At 48.7% G+C, this 18,308-nt stretch overlaps 1 protein-coding gene across 1 annotated transcript in view; it reads right to left on the bottom strand.

Annotated features, from left to right (window-relative positions):
- Positions 1-10,959: 10,959 nt before the first annotated feature.
- The window catches only part of nAChRbeta1 (nicotinic acetylcholine receptor beta1), a 31,766-nt gene continuing 24,417 nt past the window's right edge, over positions 10,960-18,308 (bottom strand). Inside the window, exons 5-6 of the mRNA XM_077652826.1 lie at positions 16,969-18,034; positions 10,960-11,410 (exon numbers count right to left, since the gene is read on the bottom strand). Of these exons, the coding sequence (XP_077508952.1) occupies positions 11,240-11,410; positions 16,969-18,034 (1,237 nt within the window). The 3' untranslated portion in view covers positions 10,960-11,239. The remainder of the gene's footprint in view (positions 11,411-16,968; positions 18,035-18,308) is intronic.

The raw sequence follows: 18,308 nt of genomic DNA, 5'->3' as shown, positions 1-18,308 counted from the left end.
GGGGCGCCTTAGACACTGACTTCCAGCCTCAGTCGCCGACCATGGGCGCCAGCTTTTGTGAGGCCGAGGGGCGTGGCCCGCTCTGCTACTGGTGCTCATCGCGCAGCCATGGCCGACAGGGCATCGATCCTGCACCCGGCGGAGATAGCGTCTCGGATGCGAGAGCCGATCGCAGGAAACGCTCTCGGTGTTCCCCGACACCTCTCAGCGCCTTCGATGGCCCGCCGCCTGCATTTCGGAGGAGCAGGAATGCGGAAACGCCCGCCCGCGTACTCCATGTGAAGATGCCTCGGGCAAATTAATCAGGCGCCCTTCGAGGACTGCACGGGGCTCTGCGTACTTCCTTTTCTCTTACTGAAGAAGCAAGCGCGCTGCAGTATGAGACGCAGAGCGATGCTTTGCACTGAGTATAGATTGTCTGACATGCAAACTGTGTGAAAGTGCCGCCTAGTGGACGGTGTCGGATAAGAAGACAGAACTAGCGCTTCTCATTTACGAGAGGTGCGAACAGTTTTCAAGAAAACTGCCAGGGGCGGCCTTGGTAGCCTCATGCTACCTCATATTGACTCGTTTTAGCTACTTTTCAGACTCGGCCGATGATATTCAGCGCGTAGCTTTCTTGAAAACAGCATGTAGTTTACGCCGCCGTAGTAAGTGCCCGGGCGTCGCAACGAGAAAAAGTTCGACAAGTTCCTACCGTGCAGTCGGTATGTAACGCCGGGTCAACTGTTCAGTAGGGAATGTTGTTTTAGTGTGCACTAAGCAAAGCGAACGCTAAACACTCGACAAGCTCCAAGAGCATTTAATCTTTAATATTTAAGCATAGCTCAGGAGCGTTTGCTGTAACATAAATCTAATAACGAGACATGGATCATCGGAATTTGGCAAAGCTATCTACGTAAGGAAAGGCAGTAGGGAAAGAAGTTTATAACGTTCACAGCAATGATATGAGCTAACATTTTGTGCTCCCAGGCACAAAAAAATACTAAACCTACCTATATCTGTGACCAATAATGCTGGCGAATGCCTCCTGCTGAACGCTCACATTAACCGTTTATCGGTAATCTTTCAAAGGTAAAAATACAAGCGGTTGGCTGCATCACCGATCGTGCTTTCACCGGCAGCTTATGAAGAGACAGGTTTGTGAACTGCCGAAACCTTAGACGCGGGTGCGCAATACATTGTCAGACGCTAAAGCCATATTCATGGCGCGCCTCCGCAGAAAGGAGGGGACCGTAATTGGCCAGTTTAGTCAGATATCGTGACTGCCGACCTTATAAGTAAGGAAGCCCGAGAAGGAATCCATACTCTATCTCACCATGATGCGGCAGCGTTTATGAAGCTTTGCAGCTGGCGCCAGAAAGTCAGCGCCCGAATTCCATACACTGTTCGCCCGTGGGACGACTACAGAACGACCGTCGCCCTCGATATATCGCACGACGGGCCGGGAGGAGAGATGTCATGCATCGAGGGGACAGCTTCGAGGATTCCGCCTTTGATTTGCTGAAGCCACGATGCTGGCAGATCTCACTAATGATGGGTCCATGGTCCCCTAGCAAATCATGCTTCCATTCAGAATGCGAGAATTGAGAAAGAAAGCGGAAACGAGTGTACAAGTTGGTCAGAAAAATCATAAACGCGATTGCTGCAAACTGCTGAGGGCACGCCGCAATAGTTTACCGTCTTGAAACCTTGCAATGACAAAAGCACTGTTGAATGCAGGATCATCTTGCACGACTCTGAGTTGCGGCAATGTGAGGCTCGCAAAACTTGCCCCACGTTTCTCTGCACGGAGTAACAGTCCAAGCTCCAGTCCGTGTACAAGACTAAAGTGTATACATGAGCTAGCTGGTGATCCGAGAACACGATGAGAGAACAGCGCATAGACACAGGACGCAAAAAAGAAAAAAAAAAGGGGGCGACATAACACGGGGCACCCCTTCTGGTGTTGAAAAACTTGGGTATAGATGCAGTGCTTTGAAGTCAAGGGTTCCTGACGTCACCAGCTTCAATTACTACTTGTCTGAGTAACACGGCTATAGCCTGCATCCTATTTGCATCCTAGTTTGTATTGTTTTTTGGCATTGTCATGCCTTGTACTGCACTGCCTCTCCTGCTTGTGCCAGTTTTAACGCGATAGTGTTAAAGGCCCCGTTCACTAGAAAATCCGGTGTCGGCGTTGTCTACGTCAGCGTTGTGAGCGAATAATGACGGGAATGGCTCTGGCAGGTGGTCCCGAGAGAGTAACCCAGGAGGCAGGTGGGCCACTCAAGTCACGTGACTTTGCGGCGTCATCACAACCTGCCCACCTGATAGTGAGCGAACTGCCCACCGGGGCAAGTGGCAGTTAAATTAACGGTTGGTCGCTCGGGAAGAGCAACCTGGGTCGCACAAGGTTCACCGCTGGGAGCACCTGCCATCGCAGGGCAGTGGCGCATCGCTCAACCGCTGCACCACTGCGCTAGGAGTGGTATGAGGGCTCCCAGGGATCTATGAACGTAATGCAGAGAATGACCTACTGCACATGTGGGAATTAACCCCTTACGCTATCGCGTCAAAGCCTTAAGGCGGAGCTTAAGTGTCCCCTCCAACTTTTTTGGGGCCTGCAGTATAAATAAATAAATTTCGTTTTTGAACCGTTCAAAGTTGGGCCCAGTTAGCAGGCGCGAAGATGACGACTCTCCTTTGCACGCCTCCTTTCGGCCACTCGGCCACCGATGTACGTGCCGCTGCGCCGTCGTTGAGGCAGCCTATAGAGAAGTGAGACCGCTTAGAGGGGTGGCCGAAGGAAGTATTCAACAACACGCTGGCGCGGTTTCTCCCTTTCTGCTTTTGTCAAGGGTAACCCATGCCTTTCGACTTTTCGACATGAAGAGATTCGTGCATTCTTGTGCCATGCTCATCGGCAGGTTACACTGTTCCTGATGAGTGGCCACTGGAAAGACAAACCGCCGCGCAGAGCCGACAGGTCATATATGTCAATCACTGCGCTCGAGTGAACTGTAGCGGACAGTTCTTTGCTGGCCGTGGGAGCAGCAACCATCCCGTGTGCAGCTGGAAGACGCTGCTCTCGTATGCAGCCGTGGCAGATGTCGCGGGACTTCGCCGCCACTTGCGTGTACTCCGCGGCAGTCAATCTCTATAGGCAGTTATCAAAAGACTTGACTGCTTCACACAGTGCGCTCCCAGCCGAAGACTTTATCGCCCGCATGCAAGATTAAATGCGGTTGCATGTGTGCTGCCAAGGCGCCCTTGCAGTTCGTTGATCAATCCGTCGCATCCGGGGGTGAGGAAGTTACATAAACTCACGCGCTCCACTGCCTCGTTTATTTTGCTTCAGATTCGCAGTTTAGGGGCGGCGAAGAATGGGCATCCTGTCGGCGCCTGTACAGGTGGGCTAATTACCACCGACTTTGAGGAGTCGTACCATGATGCCCACTTCACTTCGACTCGCTTAACTAGCCTTTCACGTTCCCGTATCTTTTAGATTCATTCCATAGCTTTGGCCTCCATTTAAGTCTGTGTGCCACGTGCAGGACACGATGGCTGTTCAGTGCGACTGTGCTGTATGTTGCCATGCGGTTCGATGGGAAGTGGCTTGTCTGCCGCCATATTTGCTGGTAATTATAGTTAGCCCTCTCGTGGTCATGATGCATACAAAAACTAATCACGACAAAAGTCGAAGGGAAGCAAGAAACCTCGTCACCTTCCCGAGTAAGGCATCACGATAAATTGTGAAGATCTGGTCTACAACTATTGAAGCTTACACTTATTTTTGCTGAGTATTTCTTCATTCATTTCCAATAAAAAAAGGAAAGAAAAATTTGAAGAATTAAGAAAACTGTGTGTTTTCAATACACTTTTTAACTGCGTTGACTGCTGGTTATTTTTCTGCTTAATACTGATTTAACGAGCCTTTTACCCCTAGACATTTTTTTTTCGGCTGAAAACAAGGAGGCAGCCATTCGTAGGCTCCTGTGCGAGTTGCATTGTAGGCCTGGCTGCGGGGCAAGCGGGTACACTAGACAATATATTAGCGGATAGCACTAGTGCCAATTTGCCGCATATTCTGAAGACAAGCCTGCATGCTGACTGCGTTGCAGCTATGATCTGAAGTTGCAGTTATAAGTTGCTTACTTTTTCTGTATCCAACACAGTGACCACAGTGCAACTGTGGAGATGAGCAAGAGCATAACGCTAGATCCACATCACCAGACCCAACAGGCTTCAGTGGCCCTCATTATAGGTGATGTTGGTTTGGTACTCGCCTCGAACCCATTGCTTCCTGATCACAATCGCAGAGGCAACGCTATTGCTGTTCAGGGCCATCTTCCCCTCTAGGCACAATGCCGAAGACAAGTTTGTTGCGCACAGCTGCGCACAGGGGTACTCCCACGGTCCTCGCCAATGGCGGCCTACAGTAAGCAGAACACGCGTGTCCGTTTCATCTATGCGGAATCACTGCAATCCATTTAGAACAAGGCCAATGTCGTGCTCGCGCTGTGTCTTTGCTCCCAGACACGCAAGCTGTAGCCTCCAAAAAGTAGACTCTAGCTTGAATACAACTGCGATTTTACCAATAAGATATTTTCACGTTTGTCAGAACGTAGGAATATTGTTACCAGGACTCCGCTACGCTAGTTTGGATTAAATTTGCTGCATTTAAAAGAGAAAGTTATGGCCTGGTCAGTCTTGTCAGTACACTGTTGACGAAGGCCCTTCCTATTTTGACGTGTACCGGGTTTATCGGCGAACACTTTTACTAAGTTTAAAAATAGAGCTTCCGATGTAAAAATATCGTGAATCTGTTTCTCTAATTGTGGGCTCCGGGAAACAGATTAAGCGGCCAACACAAGTTGGCTCGCTAAATGAACATCAATAATTTGCTTTTCAAGTGTTTTAACTGCACGTTAATTGCGGCTATATTGTTTTGTAAAATTTTGAAGACCAAGAAGGTCACGTGACACGTACTTTGCCCAGTACTTTGCGCGCGCTCTTCGGCAAAGTGTTTTCGCGCCTCGTTCGCGCCTCAAAGCGGAGCCGAACCCCGTATTCCAAATTATAAAAAATAACATGAATATTACTAATGGCCAACTAAAACACTAATCATAATCAGGAGCCTAACTGTAGTAGTTATTACATATCAGTTCACTAGCTTACTGGTTAACAAGATTCACCTGTTTTTTGACAAAGAAAAGCCGTATTTCTGCTTCGGAATCTGCATTTCTAAATATTAGTGAAAGCTTTCACTTCATCACCCAAGATTTTCGCTGAAATGTAAATTCAGGCGTTCTAATTGGTGGATTCTAAATATTTTTTTTAAATATTTGTTAAGTAGCTGAAGGTTTGTATTTCAATTTTTTCTTTCTTTCATCGAACAGTGAAAATCATCAACATTTTTATTTCACGATCACTAGATCTGAACTTCTTCCCTTATGCACAATGATTACATTCAAGTGTTTTAGTGCTTGCTAATTAAATCGTTCCTCCGTTTGCACAATGTATTTAGAAGAACGGATAGGATGTAGCAGCGCTTAAGACGGGACAAAGCGAACAAGGCGCAATGTGTGTCTTAAGCACTGTTACATCCTATCCGTCAGTATATGTGCCTAGCAGCCCGCATCAGCCCTTCTTAGGCATATAGAGAAACCCCAGTGTGGAGTAGATTTATATTATGGAATAATCACTCATTAGCGTTCCCGTGATCGAGCATTCGTTCTGGTCCGAAGATCAGGACAAATTTGTAATCAAATGCAAAGCTTCTGGGAAACCTACATAGTCTAAACTTGAATCCTTATGGCTATGCTCATGTGGGGGCTAATGAGCACCTAATTACTCCCTAACTTACATCTACGCCACCGTTCGCGCTTCGAGTTGTCGATCAATTTGGCTTCGCCCCAACATCGTCATGCCCTGGTTGGCTCAGCTAGCAGAGCGACTGCACCAGCTAGGCGGTGGTCCCGGATTCGTTCCTTGAACAAAGACGAAATTTTCAACCACTAAACTTCGGAGAAAGCGGTATAGCTTTCCTTTCTAGCCTTATCGATGTGCTGAAATGGAGAGAGTGATTGCTCCCTAATTAATTCCTCCGTTTCCAAGTATTGAGATATAGCCTGCTTGCTTGATAAGCACTAGCTGAATATCTGGAACGGGGCAAGCTCAGTTTAAAAACACAGAGCATATGAGATGCATATGCCAGAAGCCGTGCACTTCACGCCGTGCCTCATGATATGCCTCAGTCATGCTAAGCCTATTCCTGGACAAAGGCTGACTGACGCAACCACCCCGCTTCAGCAAACTCAACGCCAACATACCGCCTGAGCCTCTAGCGCAGCCTTCTGGTATCCTTGGCACCTACTCTGCCGCCGAACAAACCATCGCGTTATACGTAGTATACTTCACCTCAATTTTACATAGGATGACACACATTTGCTTTTGTTTGTCAAGCGCTGCAAAACTTGGTAGAGCAGCTGCCTGTGGAGGTCCTGAATCAAAGTTTAGGTCCCAGGCTGGTTAGAGCTCTTCGTGAGAACAGAAGCCTTGAGAAAGCGGGTCGTAACACTCGATCGTGACCGCTGTGGTTACAAGTTGGCGTCAGTGGTAATCGCTTCCCAGTTTAATAGAAGCACAACGAAGCTTCATTACCGCTCCGTTGTCAGGCAGATTGAAGCGAGAGTGCAATAACAACGATATGGTAAAAGCTTAGCGCGGTACCATAAACTAAGCGAGGTTCTTCATCATGGTATACCAGGTTACGGTCATTTGAGAGCATTTCACTGTCTTCTTACGCAGTTTGCGTCATGCACCGTTTTAGTTGGCAGATTTTTTTTTATGTGCTAGAGCAACAGGCACGCGGTAAAAGCAAGCTCTTGGTTAATGCCAAACACATGGAGTTCCTTAACACTCATCAAAAACCCCGGGTGTTTTTGGATTTCGTCTCCATCGAAACCCGACCGCAGCTCAACTGCGCCTGATCAGCTGTACGCCATCGCCGTCTGGACGGTTTTTATTTTTTTTGCCTTTCAGGTGCAATATTAAGGGCGACGTTTGGCTTCACGGGTTCTGCGTCTATGTCTCCGACGGCACTTTTGTCTTTTGGTAGCACAGCCTTTTGATTTGTGTGCGCGTAAAACAGTTTATTTTATGTATTTCTACGGACCGACATGGGGACATTTCCCCCCGGAGGTGCTCGTGTAGTTTCTTTTTAGGAATTTTCAGAGGAAGATATTTTAGGTTTTCTTTCCATTTTTGTGATTGCGATACGAAAATACCTTTTTCTTGGTAAGTTTCGTGTCTTTATAGCACTCATTCAGCGCAACATCTAAATGTCGCGATTTCTAGCGCATCTTGTGCATCAGAATTGCGCGTCTTATATCAGATTGTACAAAACGAAATTTATTTCAGCCGTCTGGAGTGTCAATCGCCCCGAAATAAATTTCTTCCGAATAATTTTGAGACTAAGTGTGTCCTAAACAAATAAATAAATAAGACGCCCTGAACCACTTTCGCCGCTCGGCAAGGAAGAAATAAAAGCCTCTCCCAAGTCAGGCTTTCTTGGACAAAAAATTGAATATTGAAATATTCTAAGGTACTCTTATGCAAATATTTAAGGTAATGGTCCTTTCTTTTGATGCGTAGCAAAACATTTCTTTTAAAGCTTTTCCATCGCTCGCATCGAGATTTTTTTTTAAAGCGATGTTTATTGCCTCAGGGCATAAAAGGGTATGTAATGGTGGATGACGAGGATGCCTAAATAAATGAAAAAAGATTCGCTGATCTGATGAAGTCAAGGAGTAAACGGTGGTGTGGTGCCTGCGTCCAATCCGGATTGTTCGGCGAGTAGTTAAGACTGGCATAGAAAATGAACGGGGAACATTTTTGACAATAGCAAGAACGTGAAAAGCAAGAAAATGCAAGCGAAGGGAGATCTGCGGATATATTGATTATTGTGGCGAAATCTTGCAGTATATCTAAAAATTACGTTCGTGAGCTCTTTCCCGTTTAAAAATGCTTTTCTTCAGAATTGCGAGGCGTGGAGTAGCTAACGTTTTTGTGACTGAAAAATACCCAGAAGAGGCCTTTTGATACCGCTCCGAACAATTGTTTTTTTCTCTAAATCTGCTTTTCTCAGAAGAATGCTCTTTTTTTATACCTTAAAACCATTCCTGACACAATCCCGGGAGGTTTGGATTGATGCAGAGCTCCCCAGCTTCCGAGCTGGGTCATCGCCTTCGTCGCATGCGCTTAGCAGGTGCATTTTGTTGTCTCTCCGCTTCTTCCTCCCTATACCACGCTATTATCGAGAAAAGCCACTGGCCTCCCAGACAGCGTTTTTCTTGTTGCTTCAGCTCTTCAGAGGATTTTATGGAGCATAAATTTTCTTCTTTTGTAGCATCAAGGTGGGCGCATTAAATTTATAGAAACCAGACTTTGTTGCAACACTGTTCGGCAGCACGCTGCCAATTTGCTGACGCTGAAGTGAAATGTGTAGCTTGCGTTTACGTAATCAAGAGTCGAAGCTGCTCGTGAGTTAAACTTGTTGGCACCTTCAAAGCACTGTCACGAGCGGTTCTATATATATATATATATATATATATATATATATATATATATATATATATATATATATATATATATATATATATATATATATATATATATGCACAGTGAAAAGGTCACAGCTATTACGATTATCTTGGTTTATTTACCGACGGTTTCAGACGGTGGACCGTCTGAAACCGTTGGTAAATAAACCAAGATAATCGTGCCAGTTGTGACCTTTCACTGGCCCGTTGAGCAACCCCGACTGCTTACATAACAGGATTTAATTCACGACGTTTCGGCTGAAGGACCAGCCTTTTTCGAAAAAGGCTGGTCCTTCAGCCGAAACGTCGTGAATTAAATCCTGTTATGTTTCTTCAATTTTTGGTGATTTTATATTATATTGACCAAATCAGCTGCCAGAAATCACTTTTGGTATATATATGCGCAGTTTGATCCGGAAGCGGTCCTGCTGAGTCTAATAGTAAACAGGTAAGGGAAGTGCGTGAGGTCCACTGCATGGTTTCCGACGAAGAAGGGCCAAAGGCCATACCGGCCAAGGGAAAACACTGCAGAACAACAACACAGCGTGGTGACATCTCGCTTAATCTACACATCTCTTTTTCATTTTTCTGTTCTACTCAGGCATGCACGTAGCCAGAACTTTTTTTTCCGGGGGGGGGGGGGGGGGGGGGGGCGGGGCTCCCCTTGGATATGACCCTGTACCCAGGATAGGATGTGTAAGAGGGTACCCTGAAATGAAATTTCCATAGTAGGCACATCATCGCCCTATGTCGACATTTTCATTTATGTCCTTTTTTGCGTTCCTTCAATACCGCAACCATGCGAGAATTCGATGTACTTGTGATGCTTTGTTGGCGTTATAGCCGCACTCATTTAGGGGGTTTACAAAGGAAATGCTTGCCATTGTTGAGAGACCTGCACAGCAGCCAAGCCGTAATTTCTCAGCGTTTCATAAAGCACAGAACGATGTTGGATCTCAGCATAACTTCGTCTTGTGAACCGCCCTCTGAGCGTGTCAGCGGCCCCCTGGCCAGTCGGAGGGCATGAGCCTGTTTGATGGGCTCAAAGAAGCGTGTCCGGTGAGGTCAGAGGCCTGGTTTTGGCTTGCTTGAAACCACCAGTAAAGCCAGCAGTATACAAAAAAAATCATTACAAAATACATACCAAATTCACACTACCAATGTGGAAATGACTGACGAACATGTTCGTCAGGAAATAAGCAGACAAGTACTGTCCATCACCTTTTCTTTTCGTTCCTTATATTATCATTTTCAAGGCCAGCCACATTCAAGGCAAACAATTCCAGCAGAAAACACAGAACGGTTTGCAGGGTCTCGGTAAAAAGTGTTAGTATTCGCGATACCGCCAACAATTCATTTGCGCCAGCGCCCACGTGTAAGTTGTGATAAGTCAAATTAGGTGACTGATAGAACTTCTGTACGGTCCGGCCCTACACTTGTTCTACAGAACAATGAACTCTCTCTCTCTCTCTCTTGAGCTAAGTTTTCTTCCCCAAAATAAGCTTCCGAAGTTCAGCCAGGAGAAGTACTTGAGCCACAATCTAAAGAGTGAGACCATTTTCAGTTTCGTGCCGGTGGTCGGTCCTGAGAACCGCTGAATTCACTTCCAGCAAAGTTCGCATTTCTGATCGTCACAATAGACAGTTCGACTACGGCGATTGTAATATAAAACAGAGCTGGAATTTGCATGAGCACGCGATAGAAGAACAAATTCACAGTCGTACACACGAGCACCAACTACACACAGTCGTCCACACACTGAACCCACACGCCGCTTTAAGAGCCTTCCAGTGCAGATGGACCCGTAGTCAGTGAGGGCAGGTCAGTGCATGTGCCTGTTAGCTGTGGCTTTTTAGAAAACCGGTAATTCCTGGAATACGAGTCTTGACTTCGTTGCACATAGACGTTCTGTCTAAGCCCGTGCGACAGCACAGCTTTTATGTATATTGCACTGCTTCGCCCACTCGTTTTCAGCCAAACGTGAAGGTTTACTTTCCACTTTCGTCAGCTATTCGCACAGGCCGAAGCGTCGTTTGTCAACTTACCGGTCGTGCAGGCCGAGTTCACCCAACGAAGGGCCACCAAGTCGCAGAAAGGCGCCCTTGTGTTTGGGAGTGTCGTTCTTGGCACTTGAGAACGTCTTCGGCCAAACCAGAACTAACCTAACCACTCTGGACCGAGGCCGCGATTTAGCTCGTCTATTTCTGCCCGCGAAGACCCTGCAATACGAACCGGGCAGTGGCGAAGCTGAGACAGTCTCATCCGATCTTCCGCAGACACTCCGGAGGCGCCGCCCCGAAGGCACGGGAAACCAGCGGCGCTTACCTGGACATGCTCGAGTCGGGCCGTCGGCGGCCAGAGAGAAGGCGCGTGAGAGAACAAACATTTTTACTCGTCGAATGCAAACATAGTCGTGTCGCGTTGAGCGCGCGGCCGCCGGCTGCATCGGCGCACAGCAGCAGCGGTCTCTCCTCGTCGCCCCGGGGCGCAGCACACAGTCTTGAGCAATCAGTGGCAACTTCCAGATAGTACTTTGAGGTGTGGCCCGAAAGTCGCGCAGCAGCATGGCGCCACGTGTGTTGTTCTTTTGTCCGCCTAGACCTATGGTCCGAGTATATAGAAGAGACTGTACGTATAGATGCTTGGGGGCCCGCTCACGTGGGCTTGCCGCGGTGGATCTCGATGACCTTGTCCTGGTCCACGTACTGGAAGATGTGCGGCGCGTCCAGTAGGATGCCCACGGTGCCCGCCGTGGTGACCGCGAAGAAGATGTACAGCTGCAGCCGGTCGATCACCATGGCCACGTACTTCCAGTCCTCGCGGATCTGCAACGGAATGCGCCACCTTTGCTTCACTGTAAGGGGGGAGGATAGCCTCAGCACGCCAACCAATGTCTCGACAATGGAAGCCGCGTTCAACTTCGTGCCGTTCTCGGTCTCCCCGTCATCAATATCAGTTCTAGCTGCTCTTGCACAAGCGCCGGGATGCACTAGCGATTCAAAAGTTAGCACCTTGCTATATGAACTAAATGTGCCGACTCGCGCCGCAATGCAAATAAGCTGGTGTAGCGAGCCACCGGCCGAACCGAAAATCTCGAACATGAGCAGGACATGAACTGCTTTGAGTTTAGCTTTGACGCCACGTGCGTATGCACGACTAACATTGAGTACTGCTGCTCGGTTTATTGCACCGACAAGCTAGCCTTCTGAACAGCGTAATAAGTCAACACGGTTCCGCGAGGAAAAAAAAATTGGCGGTGGTTTAGCTCCGGTTAAACCTGGAGTGACGCGATAGCTACAGCTGGCCGAGTGGAACTTCGTCACGTGACGAACCACGTGACGAACCACGCGGTCAGCCACGGCGCCGTGCCGCCGGCAGCTGCGCCGCACCACGTGACCAACCACGCTGAAGGCTCGAAATGCTACCGTAATGTAGCTATCGCTACAAAAGCATTGCAAAACCATGAAGTCTCATAGAAGTGACGAGCCCTACTTTTACCGCCCCTGGAAAGAACAAGCAAGCTCGATGACAGAGGCGCTATGGGCAGAAATGCTTAGGCAACACCCGGGCTCTTGTTCTACCACTGTCTAACGAAGCTCCGAGCACGAACCACGCCGCGCGTAATGCACATCTCCTGCGGCACAACATCGATTCCTAAAGCGCCTGGTTTCCATTTATTTTTCACTCTAATTACTTATTCACTGTTAACAGGCCATTGAACAACAAAGTGGCCGTGGTTGCCGGAAAACATGAGTAACTTGAAGTCATTGAGAGAAGCAGCCTCCGATAAACTCAGCGAGGATGACAGTGATTAGAATTGTAGCGACGATGATAATGAAGCTCTCTGCCTTTCCTCCTCCTCCCACAATAATGAAGCCCTCGCAGCATGTATGAAATGTCAGGTATGCGACCAAGATGCGCAGACAAATGTCTAACACATGAGTGAAGAGTAATATAATGAGCCACACGATCGAGACAGCGCCAAGTGCAACAAGGACATGAAAAATACGGAACAAGCGAGCAGCGTTTCTCAACTATAATCACTCGCTCCGTCATTGTAAACTTGTCTTCTCTTCATTTTTTTTGCGGTGGAACAACAAGAATGCATCATACATGCGAATACTAATGGGTTTTCAAAATGGTCGGTGTCCGAAATCAATGCGCAGAACCTGTTCGTTAATGTAATAAGGCTTGGTCTCGCTGGCTGCTCTGATTGGCCCCAATAGAGGCGGCAAGCACCCATGCATTTCACTAACGTCCAAGTAGTTTTGCTAATCAACGTTCCGAAAAGAACAGTTACAAGAGAGCGTACAACTTATCAGAAGCCACTCTATCGCCATGGCAAAGTCAGCGCGCATTTGACGCGCTCCACATATAAGTAGTTAAATGGAGCACAGCCGAGACAAGCATGGCGACGGAAGCACGGCGGCGGCTTATAAAGGCACTTTTAGCAGAGCTTCCTGCCAGGGCGCAACGTGACCAGCCGCGGCTGTTTCCGAGTTGGATTAATGCGGCCGTGTGTGGTGCGACATCAGGACTCGTCGAAAGTAAGCGCGCGCACTGAGTCCCGTTCGTGGGACTCTAATGGACACCTTGCAATGCGCTCATTTGTAAATAACCTATTTGCAAGCTTTATCTCTTTACCAAATGTTTGTTTTTGTTGGCTTGTTTAAAAACGTTAATGCTTCTTACGCCACCACCATTCTTACGCAGTTTTGTCAAAACTCTTTCTGTCAGGAAGTGTCGTGCGAAGACTTCATTGAAGCTTTCAGTGTAAATGAGTTAAGTTTATTGAGATGGTAGCTTGACAGAACGTCGATATCTTGACTTACCAAAGCTACTTTGTCGTCCCGTTCAGGTGAAGACTCCTGGGCGCTTAATATGAGGATGAATAAAGTGATTCCTGGATCCACTACAAATATGACAGTTTTTCACGTGCTACCTACTCCTGCATATCTTGTATCTATTCAGTGTGTGCTCAAATAAAGAGTGCAACTTCTACAGTTAGAAGCCTGTGGCTGTCGGGCCTCTGCCAAAGCCATTTCCGTCTCGTCTTCAGCTATTAAACTGCCACAGCGCCAACAAGGGCACCGACAGGGATGTAGCTCGCTCTTGGCTGCGAGCACTGGTCACGAGCCAAGTATGCGCGACTTCTTTGGCACAAGAAGAGCTTTAGGCACGCCTGTCACAGAACGTAACACTTGACATAGTTGCCGCAATCGCTTCAAATACGACAGGTGCTATGCAACGCAGTGCGTCGTTACCACTGACTGCCGCACTAGCTACAGGCTTCTTCGGCTCTCTCGCGTTTCCTTGGATGAGATCAAAGAAAAAAAAAGAGATGCGGCCTTCTCTCACTGTGTCACTGAGCGCAACTGCTGCTCTGACAGAAACCTACTTGCATAATTGACAGTGGCGAGGCTGAAGCGTCAGCATCCGTACCTATGCTGTCGGCTTATGTGCTGCGTGCTGTCAAGCGAGCTCGCTTAGTTACAGTCGTTGAAGGTGGTTTGGGCATCCAACCACAGTTATTACTACTGCAAATAAACTCCCAAAAATGTTTTGCACTCATTCTGCTTCGGCTGTTTTCGCTTCCTTACGTACGAATCAGCTCAGAAACACGTGGCGCTTCATTTATTTCTGTCTTTTGTGAGTTCTGTGGTGATAGCGCAGAACGTCGAAACGGTGTAAAACGAAGTCAGAGAAGACCCATGCAGAAACAGACTAGGGTGGCCGAGAATCTCCTTTTGCGCTCTTGGCCATGTTCTTAAGTAACCTCTAAAGGCCTAACAGTTTTTCATGCAATTCTTCGCTTATGATCATGTAGCATGGTGACGTTCTGATTGGGAAGCATTTCCCTTGCCACATGTCACATCTCAGCATTGAGGCGGTTTCCCGTCTTCTTTTTGCCAAATGTGCGATAGAACACCCTCCTAAGCTCAATAACAGAACTGAGACGGATGCCGCCGCCATTTCTATGCGCTCCATGCTTTGTGTCTTAGATCTCCACCGGACAACTGCCACGCCATTCGGTTTCATTAAAATCATACGCACTTCTGCTGTGCGCATTCTTGCATGCGATTTCGAAAGGAGCCTGCCGCCTTGGTCAAAAGGTGTAAGAATCAGCCGTTATTTTCTCCTGTAAATTAGCTTCCCTATACAATATTTTAGAATTTCAAGTTGAAACGCGGTTAACGAGGCTACCACTCAAGAGTACACGGTGCAATATACGTCCACCAGCGATGCATGCGCGGTGTCTCACGGCGCATCACGGTACGCACAACACCGCGTGCGGCGTGAAAGTGAGTGTGGTCGAGCGGCTGTTAGCAAGAGCGATTGATATATCGAGGTCTTGCAGTGAGGCGCGTCCCGAGGGTCGTTCAAATACAAATTGCCTCGTGTCACGTTGCATGAAACACTAAACGACTTTTAGCTGCTTTTGACGCGCAAAGTGTTTTTCCCAGCGAAAGGTGGCCCTTGATCAACGCAAAGGACGCACGTATGCACTCGAACGCGCAACTCTGGCGTACGGGTGACGCACAACCTGGTGATCGGCTCCAGTATATAAAAATTTGTAATGAGAAGGAAAGATAGCTAATTACGAATCGCGTATTGCAATTTTTTTTCCCAGAGTCATTATTATGCCTCTTTGCTGTTGGCTGGCCTTGCCTTTGATACTGAAACCAGCGAATGACATTGGTGAACAGTTCGCAGCCCTGACGTCGCATATGGCCAATGCCATTGGTATCCGGCAAAAAAGAAATGGTTGATCAAGAAGCTAGTCACGACAAAAAAGTGCCCTATGTCGGCGCTCCTAGGTATTTTGCCAGTGCGACGAAATGTAACGCGGAATGCGCATTCATGGCTTTGGGTGCCTTTTTAGCGCTCAAACGTGTAAATGCATGCAGTAAAGGAACAGCGCAACAGGTACAATAGTCGATAAAAGCTCGAACTGGCAACAAGCTGGAGGCAAGCTGGACTCATATTAAGCGCCCCGAGTGCACAACAATGAATGAACGAAACAAGTGCAGCGACTCAGTATGTGTGTCTACCGTCTTCAGTCCACATTAGCCGCCTTTCGCATTGTCTCACAGCTACGCGCTGAGCCCTCACGAAAACTGTGTCTGCAGTGGAACGAAGACATAACAGTAGGAATACGTAGCGCAAACGGCCTGATTATCATCGCGTTGAGCGTCAACAACTCGGACATTTGTATCGATGTCCACTATTTGTTTCTTTACAGTTTTACACCTTGCTGCTGTTTCATGTTTCTCAGTGCTCACGGCAGCGAGAGCCTACTCGTTTGAGCATCCGATGTGGGAGGCGCGGGGTTCGATCCCCAGTGCCGCCAGATACCCACCGGTGATACAATGGGTACAAGCTTTCCCGTGGCATCGTGCTCGGCTTCTGTAGGGTGAAATACTTGGAAAACCGGTCTATGACCCCACCTTGTGCAGCCGAAAAAATACTTTCTGTCATTACACTCTTTGGCCAGAATCTGCCCTTGCGCCAAAAAAAACTCATCACCATCATTACTATCACATTTTCAGGGCTACGCGTCAAGAAAGCTCTTAGAAAGGCTATTTGGCTTCGCGCAAGTGAAGGAGCGCCAGTTCCAGCATTTGCGACTGCGGAGGTTTTAAGAAGCAAATACAGAGTGGTATCCGTGGCAATATTCAGAGCGCAGAAAAGTAGGGCCTTCAGAACTTGCCTCTTTTTAAGGAGGCGGATGACTTTTTTTATTTACCTGTGCCACATGGCAGAAGCAATCTTTCTTTCTCGCCAGACAGAGCAGACATTTATTTCATGTCGCCTTTCTTCACGATTTATGTCAACTTTCCGCTAATTATACGACTGCGTTATATGCATCGGAAAGCAACTCAGCCCTCCGGAAGGGCAGGGCCTGAAGTTCTTAAAACAAGCTGGTAGCATTGAGAACTACGTCCTGTAATGCCCCATTACGAAGGGTACAGTCGTCATCGACGCAAACTTCACAGTTCTCTGCTGTTTTCTTCGCTTGGATAGCTTACGGCCTTGTACTGTGATCGATGTCCGTCAAAGTATGCATCATCTGCGATCGGTATGTATCACATAAGTTAACTAATCCGAACCAGAATAAAAAAAGGGATTTTAGCGTTCTCTACATTCAAAACGCACGACAAATGCATGCTTCTTTTTTTTTTTTCAGATCCTTGTGACTGGAGTACCCCGTCATTACTCTTCGCAGCCAACGTAATACTATGGCCCCAATGCTTATGCAGTGAGCACTACGCAACCAACGTTCATCCACAGAGAGTCTGCACAGAGCAACGAAAAAATGTACCTGTCACAAAAGTAAATTTTCCCACACAGGACTAACTAATGTATACTACTGGCCACGCACCTGAATGTACTCGTCCTCGCAGCGTAGATGCTCGGCGATGAACTCGATAGCCTCGGTGGCGCGGTACGCCTCGGGGCTGAGGTAGAGCACGTCGCCCGCGGCGGAGTCGCGGCCGTCGGCCGAGTCCCGTCGGCCGCCGGGGGGCGCCAGCGCCGTGGCCGCCGGGGGCGCCGCCTTGCGCGTGCAGTTGGGGTGGTGCACGTCTGCCAGCTCGAGGCACTCGGTGCCGTGCTTGGGGTGGGGCGGCGGCGGCGGCGGGGGCACCGCGGCCGCGGGTGGCTGCGGGGGCGGCCGCGGGTGGTAGTGGTGCATTCCGACGCCCGGCATCTCCATCATCCAGCGCAGGCGCGTCTTGTGCGGCCGCTTCATGAGCAGCATGGCCGGCAGGTACTTGAGGAAGAGGACGCGGATCCAGTTGGGCATGCGGTGCGTGCGCGGGCCGCGGAAGTTCCAGTTGATGATGATCACGGTCACCAGGATCGACATGGTGTTCATGAGGAAGGTGAAGAGCAGGTACTTGGCGATCAGCGGCAGCACCAGTGACGTGGGCGGCAGGATCTTGGAGACGAGCAGCAGGAAGACGACCAGCGAGAGCAAGATGGAGATGCCCAGCGTCACCTTCTCGCCGGCTTCGGCCGGCAGGTAGAAGACCAGGATGCAGAGGAACGAGATGAGCACCGTGGGCAGGATCAGGTTGACCGTGTAGAAGAGCGTCTTGCGGCGGATGGTGATGTAGAAGGAGATGTCCGTCTCCGTGGGCCGCTGCTGCTTGCTGTTGTTGTGCCGGTTGAGGAACGCCGGAACCTCCACGATGTCCCAGGTACCGCTCTTCCAGTAGTCGGACAGGTCCACCCAGTAGTTGTCGTTATACAGCTTTAAGGACACTTGGTCGCCGTTGAACGTCCACGAGCCGAACTTCATCACGCACTTCTGCTGGTCGAACGGGAAGTACGTCACGTCGATGGTGCACGAGCTCTGGTAGATGGCCGGAGGCACCCACATCACCTGGCCGCTCGGGTAGATGAGCACGTTCGACTTGTAGCGCACCTCGTAGTTGCCGTCCGCGCTGCGCACACCAACAAGCACTTGCAGGGCTCGGCCCGTGCAGTCTACGGAGCGCGTTGCAATCACACAAGAGACCGCTCTCGCCCAACTAGGATACAGGTGCCGCTTTTCGGCGCTGGTCCAGACGATGAGCTACTACGCTTTCATGCACTTCTGAACGGTGTCAGCCGGTCCTTTTTCGTGTAGACGCCGCCAATTTGAATCGATTGGCGGGAAATGTTTAACTTCAATTTTGTTGGCAGTTATTGCGTCTTTTGCTACGGGACAAACGTCAA

Source organism: Amblyomma americanum, chromosome 2, assembly GCF_052857255.1.
Source record: "Amblyomma americanum isolate KBUSLIRL-KWMA chromosome 2, ASM5285725v1, whole genome shotgun sequence".
Taxonomy (NCBI): domain Eukaryota; kingdom Metazoa; phylum Arthropoda; class Arachnida; order Ixodida; family Ixodidae; genus Amblyomma; species Amblyomma americanum.
Note: the sequence above shows the minus strand (reverse complement) of the source record. Positions and strands in the feature narration are given on the sequence as shown.